The following is an 18,493-nucleotide window of genomic DNA, read 5'->3' as shown; positions in this document are numbered from 1 at the left end:
ATCACAAATCAATTCATTATCAAAATTATGTCCACAGTCAATTTTTTTCAGACTTTAAGACGACGTAACAACATCTTAAAATGTGATTTATTTTTCCACTAGGGAAGTAAACACTTCTTAGTGGACTATAATGATGAAACTATGTTTAAAAACAGCACCAAAAATATGTTTCTGTTGTATATCCGGATCAGTGAATTGTCTTAGGCGTGATTTTTAACTATGGAGCACTTGAACGCGTCATGATAATGTGTACGGAGGCTGTGGGTGGGCCATGAAGGCAGCACCAGACTTTGTAGCCTACTACATGTACACATACACACACAGTCATTGAGTCACACTTTCAGTGACTGCGTGATGGAGTGAATTTCTCTAAAGACCTTGAACGGAGCGATTATTTCCCTTTGAAAAATAACAGACGTGAACGCAACATTTTAATAACTCTTATGTTTTTACCTGTGTGATTTTTTTTTTCTTTTCCTTCTCTTATCTGACTTATATGTTTGTATGTGAGCGTGTGTGTGACAGTTGTGACCCTGACATGGCTGAGGTTCCGCCGCCACCGCAGACACAGCAGGTCGACATAGACCCAGACTTTGAGCCTCTTTCTCGCCCTCGGTCATGCACTTGGCCACTGCAACGGCCGGAGCTCCTCGACCCGGCCGGCTCCAACACATCCTCCCCGGCGCCCTCGGTGCAGCAGGAGTCGGGAGGAAACAGTGACTTCATCAGTAACCTGGGCTTGTTAGAGGAGGACTATGAGGAGTATGAAGAGCAGAAGCCCGTGCAGCTACATCACCACCAACACCACCACCACCATCACCACCATCCTCTGCACCACCAGCAGACCCCTGCAGGTCCACAGCTGCAGCCGCAGCAACAGGTGCCTCCTCCGCCCGGCGTCGCAACTTTGAGCGGCTCCGCGCAGAGGAAGAGCGGCCACAGCTCGTCCCGCCGCAACGCCTGGGGAAACATGTCGTACGCAGACCTGATCACCAAGGCGATAGACAGTTCCCCCGAGAAAAGGCTGACACTGTCCCAGATTTACGACTGGATGGTGACGAGTGTGCCGTACTTTAAGGATAAAGGAGACAACAACAGCTCTGCTGGTTGGAAGGTGAGTGAGTAAATGTACCTGCACGCAGGTGAGCGCGCAAACTGCCAAAGTGTCTATTCAGGTGTTCTGAGTAGGGATAGGAAAATGGTTTATTTTGAAATAATATTTACAGCAATTGTTCCAAAAAGAGATCATATCCATACTTCTCTGCAGTTCAGTGGACAATATTAGGAGAGGCAGGAGGACAGACTGGCTTGAAATCTTTGAACAGTGGGCTCATGAGGCAAAACTGGCCAGCCAGCATTAATATCTGGCCCAGTAGAGAAGAGTTTTGTTTTTCTTCACAAAAACAACAAAGTCATGCAGAATCTAGTGCCTTTTATTCTGGAAAGATGGGAGTAACATTTCAAGGTACAGACACCTAGTGAGTGGTTTTGAAACTAAAATGTTTAAAACCAAAATATCTCTTAAATTTGCTATTTATGTACAAGACTGAATAGTTTAGAAGAAAAAAGGTTAATAGAAATATAAAAACCTAGACCCTTTTTACAACCAAGGGATGCAGAAGTCCATCTCAGGTGGGCTACAGCAGCAGAACACTCTTAAGTACTTAACTTAAGTAACTTAAGTATCGTGTGTATCCAAGAAAGTGGCCAGTGAGTCTATATTGTGGGTTGTTATTCATTATCCAGATAGTTCTAAAGGATATATAGCATTTTCTACTCTGGATGACCACTCAAAGCTTCTCTACACTGCATATTTTGCTTGCATATATATCATACCCATTCTCACGCTGTCGGCACAGCCATCAGGAGCAGCTTGGGGTGAAGTGTCAGGCACAGGGATTGAAGCCACAACCTTCTGGTTGAAAGACGACCCACTCCACAACTGATCCACAAGTGTCGGGTTGTCGTGACCCGGCTCAAAGGGTCACGACAAAGAAGGGAGACGACACCGTCTCATAGAATATTTTTCATTCGACCAAATCAATTCGACCAAGTGTGATATGTGTACGTTTGTGAAGTCAGTGGTGTAGAGGTGTGCACGAGTGAAGAACGTGTCTGTAAATGTTGTCAAGTGCAAAAGAGAAAGCACATTTTTGCTTTATGATGCAAGTTGCTCACCTCACAGACAAATGCAACAAAATATAACCTTCCTGGTGAAGGTAATCAGATTGTGTGTCTGTGAATAGAGCCAGAGCAGAAAAACCTCAGCACACTTGGTCCAGGTGCAGTCAAACTTACCTGGCACGCCATCCTTTTTACGAGAAAAGCAGCCACTATAGCACGTACTTGTTTACACCTGCAGGATGACATCATAAGAAAGGGACACTTCCACATGATACAACCACAGGGGTCACCACAATGTAATTTTGATGTAGTCTGAACAGGGGTGCTTTAAGGGATTTTGGGGGCTCTGGGTAACAGGAACCTGAGGAGCCCCACAACTAGTGATGGGACAATATACGATATTATCGCTTATCAGGATTGAAAGAACTTACAAAGTGCACACAGAAGGCTGCATATGTTGAAGAATCTGAAAATAATTATGTTAAAACACTTTTCTTTTTCAGTCATCGCAAAAATATCCTAAACGACAATCATTTTGGTGAGGATAATCTTGATGTAAACTTTTAAAATCGTATCATGCCTACCCACTACTGAATTGTCTTTTTTGATTATAGGAAGATTTCACTTCAACTTTTCTGACTTATGTTGTTTTTTTATGGTTTAGCACAATGGCAAAGCAGTAATGCTGCGTCCTATATTGTCCTCTCATTGTGCTTATGCAGAAAGATTTATAAAAATGTGACACCACTTAAATGAACCTCTTTCTTGTATAACACATTGTTTTAGTCATCGATCTGCAACTACCTTATTTCCACACGTCATTAACATAACTCCTTTGTCTCCGCTCTCAGGCAGGAAGGGTTTTTTTTTTTTTCTCTCTCTCTTCTAAAATAAAGTTGAAAGTTGAACCATGAGAAACGTTCAGTGGTTACCGTTAAATCACTGAACTTTGGCATGTCAGTAAGCTTTGAAGTTGTGGAGTGGTTTCCTCTGTCGGTGGCAGCACCCGCCTCTTTGCTATGTCAGTGAGGAAACCTACAGCTCTGAAGCAGCAGGGCGCCACTCGGTGCGTGTGAATATATGAACATCCCATACATTGGCCTGAGAATAAGTGTTGAAACAGTCCTCTCCAAAAAAGGATGATTGTGGATTATTTTTTCATTTATTTAACATTTGTTTAACCCGGAAAAAAGAATAAGAACCTTATCTGCCAAATACACAGGCACAAATAATTAAAAATACATTTCCTGTGATTTCTCAAATGCAACAACCAGACCAACTATAAAAACACAAATAAAGGAGTGTGATGTCACTCTCTGCTCAAGACATTTGTCCTTTTTTTGTCCTGTTTCTACATAGTTAAAACTGTAGTAAGTAACTTTAAAATATGAACACATTCATATGAGCTCCCACAATGTTGATCAAGACTATAATGTATAGATCCCACAACAACATTCCCATGCTGCACACTGCACAAGTAAAGTGAGACGGGCTGCAAACAGATTGGAGTATGACTGACGTCACAAAGGGACACATGACGCTGCAGTGGCTCGCGCTGCTGCCTCACAACGAGAGGGTCACTGATTCGAGTCCCGTTTTGACCTTTCTGCGTGGCGTTTGCATGTTTCGGCAACTTGTCGCAGACTGCACCTTTAAAGTATTAACACTGACTCATAGTCTATTCAGCATTTCCACAGTCATGGAAAATCTTTGTACAGTCCCACTTTGAAAACCTGCAGCAATGTCTTGGAAATGTTTAGTATGAGGGACACGTTGGAGAAGCATTGAAGCGTAACGTCCAGGTTCGTCATGAAGGACAGTTATGAAGTGCGGACAGCAGCAGACAGAGAGAGACACACATGTTAATTAGCTAAATGATATGCATACCTGAGCATGGAGCCCTTCCTGTAACCCCTGCATCCTTGTGAGACGTCATTTTGAAGCTATGTCAGGAAATGCCTCCGTGAACCTCAATCAAATATAGTTTCCATTGTTTAATCACACCACACGCACACACACACACACACACAGATCTGAAAGTTTGATCACAGCCTGTATTAGGATTTATGGCTCAGCTAAACCTTTTTTTCCCTCTCCTTTTCCTACATTTGTTTTAAAATTCTGTTGCAACATCTTCTTAAAACCCAATGTTTTTTTTAACAGTGGGAATGTGTTTATTCGGCATTCACTCCCGGGTGCATTGAAATGACAATGCATGCAGGTTTTTATTGGCTTTGGCTCCAGTCAGCAGTAGTTGGAATGCAAGACCTTATGGCTTTTTTCCACTCCACAGTTTGAACATCCTTATTTTTTTGCTTTTCCGTCAGAGATATAGAACTTGGTACCTGGTGCTTTTTTTAATACCTGCTCCAAGCGAGCTGAGCTGATACTAAAATATGACGTCAACAGACTGTCGGCAACTGGAAGAGTCATGAGCGCGACGTCCGACACAGGTCAGGAATCAAACTCAACAATCTGTAGATCAGTTAAAAAGACTTAAAGAAATCCTGGAAACAACATTTAGCAAGGAAATAAAATCTAGTCTTAAATCTGGTCAATGGTCATGCAGGAAGTACTGAACTAATTCACTGATTCTAATGATTCAGTTACACCGAATTTAACCATTTTGCTCATCTCTAGTTTGTGTGTGTCGCGTATAAGACGGCAAAATCAAAAACCAAGTAGAGCCGAGTCGTGCTAGAACTGTAGAATGGAAAAGTGTCATAAGGTCTTGTGTTCCAACTCCCCTCGACGCCGATGTTTCCCAGAATTGTTCCCCTGCATCAAAACATGTGATTCATATAGTCAGCTGGACGTCAAAAGCCTGACAAAAAACACACTCATTTGAATCATGTGTGTTGAAGCAGCGAAACATCTAAAACATGCAGGACAGGGGTCCCTGAGGATCAGGGTTGGAAACCCTGGAAGCATAGCTATTAGCTTTGAATGTTTTTAGTGAAATGTACTTTTTTCCAACTTGTGTCAGTGCTTGATTTTATAAAAATGTAATCATGATCTTGAATCTGTCATCGCTCCCTGTTGAGCTTGGACCAGAAACTGACGTAAAAGATTCAAAATAGTAATGGCTGTAACGCTGTGGCTCCAATGTGTTGTTGTTTTCTTCCACTGACTGGTTCTGTTTCCGGCGTTTTCTTGTCGTCACATTTCACACACGGGTGATGCAGGGGTGTTTTTTCACACAGACCAGATCAGACCAGACCAGACCAGCCACTGGCAATAAGAATGGTGTTAATTGCCTTTTTTGCCCCCAAATAAAACCCAAGTGAGCTAATTTTAGTGGAAAAGAGGCTACAGGCAGTGGCTGGTGAAAACACAGACTGATTTTTGCATGCAACGAGGTAGCGTGGCGTAAACTGTTCCGAGATAACCCGACAATAACAGGAGGTGACACAAACAGCTCAGTCAGTGTTGGGGAGTGTGTTGGAGGGGAAGGGGCTTGGAGAAGGGGATGCTGGGAACAACGTCAAACATCCTCCATTCCTGAGCTCTGTGCTCATATCTTTGTGTTCCTGTCTTCTAGAGTTTCCTCAGCGGATGCTCCAGCTTGGAGAAAGGGATTGCTGCTGTGTATCCTATCGCTTCCCTTTGTTCCCTCTCTCAGGCCTTTTTGCTGAAGGTGTTTGTTTAAGAGGAGGGTTACAGACATTTCAGTTTTCAGGGCCAAATGTATGAAACACAAGGTCTGTAAATTATAGGACCAATCCCTGCAGCTCTGTGGATAACACGCATATTCCATACATACTAACTTCTTTCTTCTGTGTTCATCAATCACTTCAGAGGCCCTCTTTGTTGATGGTAGATCATATGTTGATCTTATTTTAAACACCGTAAACAAACAGCTTAACCTCTTACTTGCCAATCTTGCTCCTGATTTACTGCTAATAAAACTGACACCATAGTGGGAATCTACCTGACCACCTTTTTTTTGGCAAAACAAAAATAAGCAGCTCTCGCTTGTTTATCTTTAATATTAAATCAACACATCTGTAGTTCAACCTCTGCATTCCTAACTGCTGGCATGCTCGCCTCGCCTTGGAACCACCGGCTAATAGTTATTTTTACACTTTCCTGTTAAAAAAACACACGACAGTCCCCCCCACAATGAACTATGATGCATTTCCTGGCGAGTGGATGGAAAACAGTGCCATGTGTTAACATCCCCGCCCTGCAAAACACGAGGGTCACGGCTGGAAAAAGAGAAGGCACTGATGGAGAGGCACCATATATGGGCCATGTTTGTGCATCAAATTCTACATGCACGTCTTTTTGTTTCCCCACCACGTGGTAAAAGAAATCACCAGCCCGCTGTATTATGTTGTGTGTCATTTCCAGGCCTTTGTATTGACTTTAGAATGCGCATGCATGTGAGCGTGAGCTCTGATTGTTGAGACAGACAGAGATAAGCCAGAGACCTCATGGTGGGTGGAGGGCATCGAGTCTGAACTGCAGTGATAATACAGCTCCACCTAGAAAATGAAGGTGGGTGTAGGGCAGGGATGATGCTGGTGCCGCTTCAGCTTCCTGTCTCTCTCATGTCACGGGGATTTTTGTTTTCCCTCCAAAACTTGCATAGACTAGGTTTTGTGTGCACAATGCCTTTGCCACAAGAGAGGGCCCCAAAAGGTTCCCCTGGGGCATTGATGGGTATGAGTGGTAGTTTATAGCACACAATGAACTGAAAAAGGCTGGTGCTGCCACTGTTTTTCCTCAGTGAACTGTGACCTTAGATAATGTAACAGGAAGTAGCGCCGCTGGGTTTAACTGACAGAGAGGTTTTGATGTCATTTGAGAGTTTGACTGCTGTTTGTTGTACGTGTTGAAGTGTAAAAGCCCTCGGTTGTGAAGGCAGTTTGGGTATGTGGCATCATCACGGTTCCTACTGGGGACATTTGTCACAGACAACACTGAGGGCCTTTATTCAGGATGAGCTGAGCTGTTCAGTGGAAAAGCTTACTGTATGACCATCATCCCATGGGTCAAATGAAAACTGATGAAAGTGGCAACTAGTGGAGTTACAGAGTTAATGAAATGCAAACTGTTCCGCACCACAGATTGTGTGTATACTTCATGATAATCTCATGTGAATCATGTCTGTAGATATATGGCTTTAGTTTAACTTTAATAAAGCATGTAAATCAGGGCTGCAACTAACAATCATTTTCATTTGTCCATCAGTTATTTTCGCGATTCATCAATTAGTTGTTTGGTCCATAAAATGTTAATAAAAAGGAAAGTGTGGAGTTTCCCAAACCTTAACATGTTTTGTCCACAAACCAAAATTACTCACTTTTAATGGTTTCTTTGTTACATGGAGCAAAGAATTGAGAAAATGTTCACATTTTAGAAGCTGAAAAATCTAAAAACAAATTTATCAATGATCAAAATACACAATTGCAGCCCTAATGTAATCATAATCCTAATAACTTAGATTTATAAAGCGATTTATAAATAATTCCTTATTCAATGTAGACCATGAATGATGAATTGCGTTTTATAATCATTTGACTTTTTTCTCTTAAATTTGCTAAACATAATAATGTTAAATTAACTTTTTAATCATTTGTTTGTAAATTCAACTTGTGGCGTAGAAAAAGACAACAGCTACTGAAGGAGGCAAGACGAAAAGAAAAGCCTGAATAACTGTCAGCTATTTGTCTCGGGATCACAAGGTTAAAAAGGGAGGCCTGCCCTGAACTTAAGAGGCCCACTGAATGCCTTAAGTAACCCCATAAAGAAAGAGAGGCTTGGGGCAGGGGCTTTCAAAGTGGAGCGACCGGGGCTTGAGGGAAGCAGGGGACCAGTCAGCTGACTGGCAGGCAGTGGGCTGAGGTCTGTGTGTACAGTCTGCTGTCTACACATGTGTGAGTCTGTGGAATCTGCGGCATGTGGGTGTCTACATTGTCCTCCTGTGCAGGATAATAATCGCCCTATATATTATGTCCACAAAAAGAAATCGGCCTCAGACCCACTATTCAAAGTTTGAAAGATCTGGGTGAGGAGAAATGCTGTGCTAAGAAGAAGGGAATAAAGAGACAAGGGGTCAGAAGTGACTAAGATTAGTGTCCAAGTTGGCCTTTTCACTCTGTAAAGTGTGCAAAGAATGTGTTTCACTTTAAAGATAAGGCCGACACAGACAGAAGATTTATTTATAATCACCTCAGTTTTTTTTTCAGTTCAAAATATTTACACTCTTTCAAGTAGGTTTGTGTATGTTTTTTTATAATCAGTGCTACATTTCGTGAGAATATACAGTATGTCTTTGTCTGTCATACTCATTTGTCCCCTCATTGTTTAGTTATGGTTGAACTGTCAACACAAAGCTCTGCAGGGCCCTTTCATACTCCCACTTTGAAGCCACTGGAGAAGTAGGTCACTCAGTTTGATGCTCAGTGTTAATGAAGTAGCCTGCATTGTCCCTGGAGCCATGGAGAGGACACATGGTCTGTCCACACTGAGACGCAGGGTCCTTCTACTTCTTCTTCTTCTGATCGCCTTTTTTTTTTTTTTTAACCAACCCTGTAACCCTGTAGCTTGCACTTCTGGGTCAGAGGCGAATGCAAGGGGGTGGGGCTTTTGCACAGGAAGACAGTGACAGGAAGTGGCTTGTCCTTTTACTGTAATCTCTGCAAGTACTGTGCACCGTCTCTTTCATTTACCTGACTGCTAAATCGTGGTAGCAGTCCTGTTCTTTCCAGCTGTGATGACATCATAGAAGCGACTACCCCGTGGCCTCATTTGCTTCCTAATCACATTTTGTTATACACATGTAAATAATGGCAATGCAGCAGTGAACAAACTAATATTACTAATGGTAAAAAAATAAGTATGTAAGTCACACCTGCAGCCAAAGATCAAGCCAACGCACAGACATAGTCAATAAACTGGTGAAGACATTTGCCTGTAACCGTAAATCAATGCAGAATCAAAGATGCAAGAATGTATAACTTATACTGAGACTATACTGAGCCCTGGATCATTATTGTGGACCATGTATCACGTATCGTATCATGAGGTAACCTGTGATTTCCACCCCTGTGTAACTCATTATTTAAAACCATTTCAATTGTATTGGTATGAAAACTATTCACGTTCTTTCCCATATATTATGATAAAATGAAAAATCTAATCCCATGCTGTGACAGTGCAGGCCCTGACCCCACTCCCTACCATCTTGATGCATCAGGTTTAGTTTAAATTGGATTGAAACACCCAGAGCTATTGCTGCGGCAGAAGGACAGACGGACAAACAGATGCCAATGACACACATCTTTCTCTCAGTGTGTGTAATAGCATGCTCTTATTCTTAAATAAAATACATTTTTGAGCTGATGAGTAATACATTTGATCATTATTTGACCATTAGGGGATTTTTCATCAATATTTATCACCTATGAAAGGAAACGCAACCACTGAAGTGTGTGGGAGTTTTATAGCTCAGCATTTCAACTTTTTACTTTTAGGGGACAATTGAATGATTTAAATCCTCTTTACAATGTGACTCACACTCAGTTCAATGTATTTTCTTCACCCTAACTGTACCCGCATGCAGTGAACTCAACCTTAAAATGTTTTTTTCATCACGAGCTAAACATCATTGACATAAAACTGAGTTACTGATTTGAGAAGCAGCTGTTCTCCAGCAGTCAGCCTCCTGGGAGATCCTCTGTCCTGTCTGTGGTTTTGTCTGCTGCTCGGTGTCTAATTGTTTGGACCAATTGCAAGTGAGGCCACTTTCCCTGTGGCTGCACCTGTCTTTGCAACTGGGCCTTGTTTGTTTACTTATCCTGTGACCGTTAGTGTGAGCCTCATGCTTCGCTACACAAGAAACAGCAGCTGTGTCAATTTGATTGTTTTGAAGTTCAGTGGGAGGAGTCGCTGCACGCTGCAGCAGTTTATCTGATGGTGCTGGTCACAGATGATGAAGAGATCACTGGGTGCACGATGAGCACACGGATCCTGTGAGGTGGTGGATGATTACCCGTTATCTAACGCAGGCCTTCTGAATGCAACCATGTAGTTGAGCAGCACAGTATTTAGGAACACACTGAGATACTGTCACTAGAAAGCTTTAAACTAGAGCAATATACACCCATAACATTAAAGCTGGTATCGTTGAGGCAGATTAAAGTTAATATTTAATATATTAAACATCTTTTCAGTATATACATATACATTTACACACATAGAGATTCACCAATGAGCAACAACTTATAGTTTATCACATATAGAGATAGAGATAGCACTGCATCTTAGACTTTAGTGCAAGCTTGTGTTAAATGACTCCTCCAGCTGCTCTTAAACATTTATGTCACCTTCCTCCGTAATCCGGGCATGGGAACTCCCCTGGTTACTAAAAGAGGTCAGTGAGGATCACGTAGATTTCTTAATGGCCCACATTCAGATGAGCTGTCACGCAGCTACAGGTGCACATATTTTACTACTTCAAAGATGATTAAAAGTAAAGGCCCATGACAATATATTTTTAAAGAGAGGTTTAGCAACAATGAAACATACAGGGCACCTTGGGTCAGGCTTTCAGCGTAGTAACGTGTGAATGGGGCACTTCTTGAATTAAGAGGCAGGGGATGTCTTTTGTTCTCTTTGGGTTGAGGTGAGGTCTGTCTCAAACTAGGATTATCCCAGGCCAAGGAGAGAATGCCTCTTCCTGGTGCCCAGTCATCCAGTCCAGGATCTATTGTAGGCACTGATCAGAGGCTGTATATATTTGCATATTACCAGCATATGAGCCAGACATGTCATTTGGTTAGTTGAATAAAAAAAAAGTTGCCCAGTCTGTGCAGCACCCTGCTCAGATCACAGGTACTCCACTAATGACTCACTTCCTGACTTCGCTTACGGATTGAGCTCATGTGAAAAGTGAGTAAAGGCGGAGAAAGGGTCACGTAGTAAATGAAAAACAAGCCCGAGTATTGTGCGTATCACCACGCAGCCACTTGGAGTTGCTCCGCTTCTCCCGCTTCCTCTGCTCCTGCTCCATCCAGCCTGTTTGAGGAGCTCGTGTTCAGCGCACACAGTGAACTCATTGACCCCAGCTCCACCGGCAAAAACATCTCTCTCTGCCACCACCCCCACCCCCATTCTCATTTCGAACTCTATAACCTCATTCATGCACAGCTTGTCGCTATAGTATTAGGCTCCAGAAAGCTGCTCCTGATGTATAGCTTGAGCTTGAACTTTTTTTGTGGTTCCAGCGCATTCATATGCCGACAGTTGTCCAAAAGAATAAGTCTGCTCCGTTTCTATAGCGATATAAAGTCCCCCCTCTTACTTGTGCAGTTCCCTGAGAAACATCCTCAATTATAAAAAGTCCCTATACAAATGCTTTATGTTACACAATAGTAATAACAGTAATAAATAAAAATGTACTTGACTGAATGCGAGCCAAATTATCTTGCTTAATAAACACTGAAACCCCCAAACAAAGCAGCACTGTAGAGACAGTCAGACAATGTGTCTGTTATTTTCAATGTTAGTGTCTGCATCTCCATGCTTTGTACATCCCTGTTGAATCCTGTGGTTGGGGACATCTGGCTTTACTAACTGCAAGGAGCTGCGTTTGGGTTCACATGGGTATTGAGGGGAAATTCCCTGCTAGCTCATCTTGTGCTGCTCTTTGGTTTTTTGACGTGCCCGCCGTCGCCATCCAGCACAGCGTTGGGTAGCATTTGAGGAAGATTTTGTCCAGAGAGACCTAGTGGCACAATGCATCTGTGTCCTGTGTGAAGGTCTCGCTGTTTCTCAACCGTCGCTGTTTTTCTTCCTAAAGAGAAGTACCGCAGGAGTAGCCTCTGCGTCCTTTTTATGGTTCATAACATAGCATTAGAGAGAAAATATGAACAGGGCTTTAGGTGTATACGTGGTCGTGCGAGGACGAATGTGACCACACGCAAAAAAAAAGTGAGCCAGTTGGGTAAAACCCAAAGAAATGCAGTTTGAATCAGCCCTTTCAGTAGCGCAGTTGTATAACAAGAACCCTTGGTCTGAGACAAAACACAGACATGATTGGATTTTCCTACAGCTGTGATGATTCAGATCTATTTTTTTCTTTTGCTGTTACTCGTCTCCATCTTTTCTTGTTGTGTCTGCGATTTCTGGTTTGCAGGAGGAGTGTTACTGCGGGTGGGAAGGGTGGGATAGTGCTGTGCAGATAAAACTCTGGTGGAAATCACAGGAAACACATGAATATTGCACCCTGTGGGGAGGGACCAATGAGAGCTATAGCCAAACAATTTTGACTTAAAATACTTCGGTGAAACCCACAGTCGTAGGATAAACACAAAGCCATGTAATGGTGATGTGATTAAAGAAGATGCTCAGACATGCAAAAACAGTAGATTTTGTTTGTTATCCCATATATATACATATATATATATATATATGTATATATATATGCCAAATGGTTTATATATAACATAAACCATTTGGCAGGTTTGTCATCAATCTTCTATTCCTGTCTTTCCTTTTCTCTGTCTGGACAAAATACCTTTAAAAAAAGTAACCAAATGACATGTGTAGCTCACAAACAGGCTGGATGACATCATATTCATATTCAGTAATGTTCTCCATTTGCTCCGACATCTGCCCTGTGAGCGTTCCAAATATTTATTTAGGATAAAACAAGTGATCCATCCCCTGCTCTGTTGTGCCATATTGAACATTTTTGGTGCCTTGATGATGACAAGAGGGAGCAAAATAATTATTTCAAAATGCCTAATAAAGAGCAGTGGATATAGATGTCTGCAGACATGCTTTTTTTATTAAATGAAGTAACTTTGTCTGGTCTTTCATGAGGTAAGCAGTGACCAAGTTTTGGGTGGTTTGCATTTACCACGGAAAGCAATCTTTAGAAAAATGAAAGTGGTTTTCTCTGAATGCCTCGAGGGACAATCTTACAATTGACCTAACTCTTTTCTCCTTTAGAACTCCATCAGACACAACCTGTCGCTGCACAGCCGATTTGTGCGCATACAGAATGAAGGAACAGGGAAAAGCTCCTGGTGGATGCTGAATCCAGAAGGAGGAAAGAACGGCAAGTCACCGCGGCGCAGAGCTGCCTCCATGGACAACAACAGTAAGCTTGCCAAGAGCAGAGGAAGGGCGACAAAGAAAAAGGTAATATTTTATGAACACTATATTCATACGGTATAATCAGTTTGTTGAATCTGAGTTGATTTTGGTGTTCTTTTGTGTTTCTCTCCCCAGGTGGCGCTACAGGAAGGTGTTGAGGGAGGAGGAGCTAGTCCTGGTTCCCAGTACTCTGGTAACTGGCTGGGGAGCCCGAACTCCCACAGCAACGAGGACTTTGAAACCTGGAGCTCCTTTAGGACGCGTACCAGCTCTGATGCCAGCACACTGAGTGGTCACCATTCACCGTTCCCCTCTGAGCAGGATGACCTGGGAGAGTCCGAAGGCCACATGATGTATTCTGGGGTGGCGGGGACAAAGAAAGCCTCCACCCTGCCTAGCTTGTCTGAAGTGGCTGGATCCCTGGGCCACGATGACTCAGAGATCGTCATGGAGACTCTGCTGGATAACCTGGACCTGCTGCCTTCTAAAAAAGCCCCACTGGGCTCTGACTCCTCACATTCGTCAAATGCTGCAATGCTTCAGAGTAGCCCCTACACCTCAGCGAGCTTGACCCCACATTCACAGCAGGACTACCGAAAGTGCATGTATGGCCAAGTGGGAATGAACTCCCTCCCCCCTGCTCCCATGCAGACACGACCAGAGACCAAGCCAGGCTTTGGGGCTTATGAGAACCAGTACATCTGTCCTGCTGGTCTCCTCAAGGAGTTGCTCACCTCAGATGCAGATGCCAATCGGGACATGATGCCCTCAAGGGATACACTGGTGTCTCAGGTTGGAAGGGGAGATTGTCTTCCTCCTCCCCCTCCTTACATCAGGCAGTGTCATGTGGGCAGTCACAGTGGAGTGAAAATGATGAATTATCCGCATCCAGTGCCTTGTGTAAATCCACCAGCTATTCATAACCAGGGACCTTCAACCTCACGAGACTTGAATAGTTGTAACATGATCCCATTGACTTGTCCCTCAGGACCCCCTCCTCGAATGACTAGCCTGAGGACATGCATGCAGCTACCCCGTGGACACCCAGCACACACTAATTATGTCCCAGCAAACTGTAACAGAAGCAACGGCTACAGGGAACTTAACTCAGTTCACCCACATGGCCATCATCCTCATCATCATCATCATCATCATCAGGAACGGCTGCCCAGTGACCTGGACAACATGTCCATCGAGAGGTTCGAATGTGACATGGAGTCCGTCCTCCACGACACCCTCATGGACGGTGGGGCGCTGGACTTTAACTTCGATCCCGCAGCGGGGCCTCATGGGTTTCCACAGAGGGTCAAAAGCACCACACACAGCTGGGTGTCAGGCTAGGAAGCGTGGTGTGTCACAAAAGAAGGTAAGAGAGGAAGCCAATACAACTGTTTTTCAACCAACAAAATGTCTTTCAGATGTCTCTTATCCCTGAACATTTTTCATTGTCCCTCACAGGATTTGTCAGCATCATGCCATTGCCTGCCACCATTCAGAGATGGGGGAATTAAAATCCAAAGAAGCCGCCACATTCCTCCTCATGGAGCATCGGACACCCTTACTTTGTTCAAAATATTTCAGATCGCAGCTCCATATGTAAAGTGTGTTTTGAAATAAGAAATAAGAGTTTCACAGCTGCACTGAACATTTTTGAGATGACCTGAGTGAGATAATTAACTGATGGATAAACCAGTGTATCATCTGCATAGTGAGTCACATGAATTTGTGGTTGCTTGCCTGTGTGTTGGCCCGGTGATGGACTGGTGACCTGTCCCAGGTCCTTACCCTTTGTCAGCTGGGATTGGCGCCAGCACTCATGCGACCCTCATGCGGAGGATAAAGTGGTAGAAGATGAATGACTGTATGTATGAATGAATGAATGAATGAATAACCCCGAAAACAGGGACAAAAGGAAAAGATAACTCCATATACCAGATTATTATTACATGCCATGGTACAGTAGTGACAAATTAAGGATTGAAACTAAATATCAACAATATCTATTATTACAGACAAAGTCCCCCATCAAAAACTGAATAAATAAATATTTATTTAACATTTTTTTTAAATGCAGTTGTTGGATATGTGCTTGTAGTGTAAAATTCATTCGTTTATGCTGTATATAATGTATATAATCATTTGAGTCGCATTTCATTGTTATGCATCATTTCTTTTCATCAGACAAATACTAAAGAAGGAAATTACAGACCCCAGTATAAGATGGTGTACTGAAACATAAAGCTTTCTGACAGCTCCCTGTTTCATCGTGTATGTGTTTGAGAACACGGATGAAGGATAGTTGCTCTTCTCACCTTGCCTTACTGAAATTCGTAATCATGAATGTTGCCGTCAGTCTTTGTACAACTGCACGAACCTCAGTGGCCGCAGGAAACTCTGTCATGCTTGCAATTTATTTTACAATTCTTTGAGTTTAAGAGAAGCTACAGGGTTAACGAGTTGTAAATCAAAGCCTCCTGCAAAAAGGAACATTTTTGGTAAAAATGTGTTCACTTAAAATGTTATCAACAGTATTTCATGCACCAATGATCTACTACTCTACCAAACACATTTTAACCGAAGTATTCTAGTACATTGTGCCTATTTGGTCTCACGGCTTATAAAGTTGTACATATTATTCTCTTTTAGCAGTACATTTTTGTATATGAAGGTTTTAAACGGCTTGTACTTAAGTGTTATATACCCTTTTTTTGTTTGTTTTTGTCAGAAATGTTTGTTTACATATGCAGTCTGACTTGTATCAATAAATATATGAACACTCGTACCTCAAAATATTTTACCTCTGAAGTGTTAAAGGGATTTTTCCTGCCATTTTCCTAAATTTTGAGATTCATCATTTTATAGATACTGTATTTTTCTTTTGGATTTGCTGCTTAATGCTGAAACAAGTGTATTTGCATTGCTAATGTTTTACTGTGGGATTTAGGAATGCACCATGAGCATAGAGTAAATGTAAATGGACATTAGTGTAGGTTTTAAATTAAACAGAATTTGAATGAAATTATACATTTTAAATTACTTTTTTTTTTTTTAAAGTGTTTTCATATATTCAACTTTGGTATCATTAAATATAAAATACATGTGTGAATAACATGCCACTCCAGTGTGTTCTATGCATCTCATCCTTTTCACATATTATTTCACACTTTGTCCTGATTCTACTTTTAGGAGTGTTGAAAATGACACAACAAAGTCTACTCAATCAAACCTCAATGGAAAGAACTCTTATTTAATGATGTTGTGACATAAAAGAATCATTATATAATAAGTGAAACCAACTAAAGAATAGTTGCATGTAATGTTGCATTGCTTATTGAGCATGTTTTTTGGGAAGAATAAGTCTGTAGCTTAATTGGATGTATTGTGAGACACCAAGGCAGATTAAATACACACTGCCTAACCACAAAAAAAATCACTAAATCTGATCCGGTCTATGTTCAGAACGTTATGTTCCCCAAAAATAAAGTAGTCTGACAACATCAATATACCGAAAGACCAGGTTTTCCGGACATATTCCAAGTTGGCCATGCCAGGATTCATCAGGTGTGAATTGTGGTTCAGGGAGTCTGAGTATCACATGAGTCCAGACCTTGGATGGTCGAGTATTGCGGATGTTGTGAGCATAATAAACTTTCATAAATCGAATAAACAATATAAGCGTGTGCCTTTATCATAGCAATAAATGCGAACCATTAAACCATTGTCTTAGCAGACATCCGCGAATTTAGTTGCCAGCGGGGAAATAAATGAATGAAATCTTGATGCTCATTCACACTAAATTAGCTGCATCACAGGAACATAGTGGACCTCTCTTGTGTGCCGTTAGTTTCCAGGTTATCAGCTCAGTGAGGCAACTAAAAGCTCTTCATGACTTGATCCTAATCAGGACTCATTTTCAATCCTTTCAATGGAGACTCATTCAGTGTCGACACTGACCTGACACTGAATGAGCTGTACCGGTTGTACAGCGGTTGCTGTAGTTGGAGCAGAGGGTGTGTAGAACTACATCAAGATATTTCCTCATGAACGTAAATGGAAACCATTAGAAGAGATTACACTTCTAAAAGCCTCTGTGTGTCGGAGACAAACGAGGTTATTCAACATGATGTCTGACCATGGTGCCTTTTTACAAATGCTCACCGACAGTCGGGATGAAAAGCTGCTGTTGTATTTCTCCCACTGTGTCTTTGTAGACTTTATTTTCTTTAATGAAATATACATATACATAATGTATAATGAGTGTACTACAGTAATAGAGTAAAGTGGTTTTACACTCATCCTAAGTTCCTTTCTTTTAAGCCGTGTTTCCATTGAGTGGAGTTTGGTACAGTATGGTACATGTTTTTTTGCATTTCCATTAGGAATAGTACCAAAATAACCAGGCCGTGCCATTTCTTAGCACCCTTTCCTTGGAGTACCAGAGTAGAATGGTATGGTATAGTCAGACAGTCAGCTGATTGAGCCACGGAAAAACGTCGCTCCCTTTCAACCGGTGTTTCTTCAACGCTCATACAAAGTATGTTCTCAAACAAAGCTTGACGTCGACTTGAGATTAACAGCCACAAAAAAATAATGCACTGGACATAATTCCGAAGCAAAACATGAATGAACCAATGAATGAATGAATGAATGAATGAATCTACTTAACTCTGCTTTGAATAAATTCTACTTTTTCTTTCCTGTCATTTCAAAACTAAACCCGTTTCGTTTTCATTGAGCCTCGAACGGCTCAGCTGAACAACGTATTATTTTCAAGAGAGTGACACGAACTGATGAAACACAGGTAACGATCAAATATTCCAACATGATGACACACCACGTGTACTAAAAAGCAAAAGGTTCATTATAATATCATTGAACATTTATTCACATGTGGTCATTGTCATCACAGACACCAGGTTCATTTCCTGTATGAAAATAGGCCACCAAAGAGCTTCCTTTTAACCAGTATAACAGCAGAATTGTTTGAAAAGATCACCATAGTTATAGATCATAGATACCAATCAATTCATGATTTGTCAATCGAGGGTTTGTTTTTAATCCATGCTCACAGTTAAAGCTAAGATTACCTTTCTATTTACAGCGTAGCCTCTTAATAGTTACACACCCAGTCATCCTCACACTCAATTAATCACATAATGAGAGCCATTCACCTTCAGGGAGGGCGACCACAAATGTGCTGCCTAAGTGCTTGTTGTTTTCCACAGCCACTGGGTCACCTCTCCTGCCTGACTGGTCAGTG

The 18,493-nt window shown here is 41.9% G+C and overlaps 1 protein-coding gene across 1 annotated transcript; it reads left to right on the top strand.

Moving 5' to 3' along the window:
• The first annotated feature begins 145 nt into the window (after positions 1 to 145).
• Positions 146 to 15,036, top strand: LOC122780167 (forkhead box protein O1-A-like). The gene is made up of 4 exons (XM_044043009.1): positions 146 to 1,114; positions 13,087 to 13,278; positions 13,369 to 14,599; positions 14,692 to 15,036. Exons 1-3 carry the CDS (start codon positions 497 to 499, stop codon positions 14,572 to 14,574), a joined length of 2,016 nt encoding a protein of 671 aa, XP_043898944.1. The 5' UTR covers positions 146 to 496; the 3' UTR covers positions 14,575 to 14,599; positions 14,692 to 15,036.
• Positions 15,037 to 18,493: the final 3,457 nt, after the last annotated feature.

The sequence above is a fragment of the Solea senegalensis genome, linkage group LG13 (genome assembly GCF_019176455.1).
Source record: "Solea senegalensis isolate Sse05_10M linkage group LG13, IFAPA_SoseM_1, whole genome shotgun sequence".
NCBI classification, from domain to species: Eukaryota; Metazoa; Chordata; class Actinopteri; order Pleuronectiformes; family Soleidae; genus Solea; species Solea senegalensis.
This window is presented reverse-complemented; position numbering and strand designations above follow the sequence as displayed.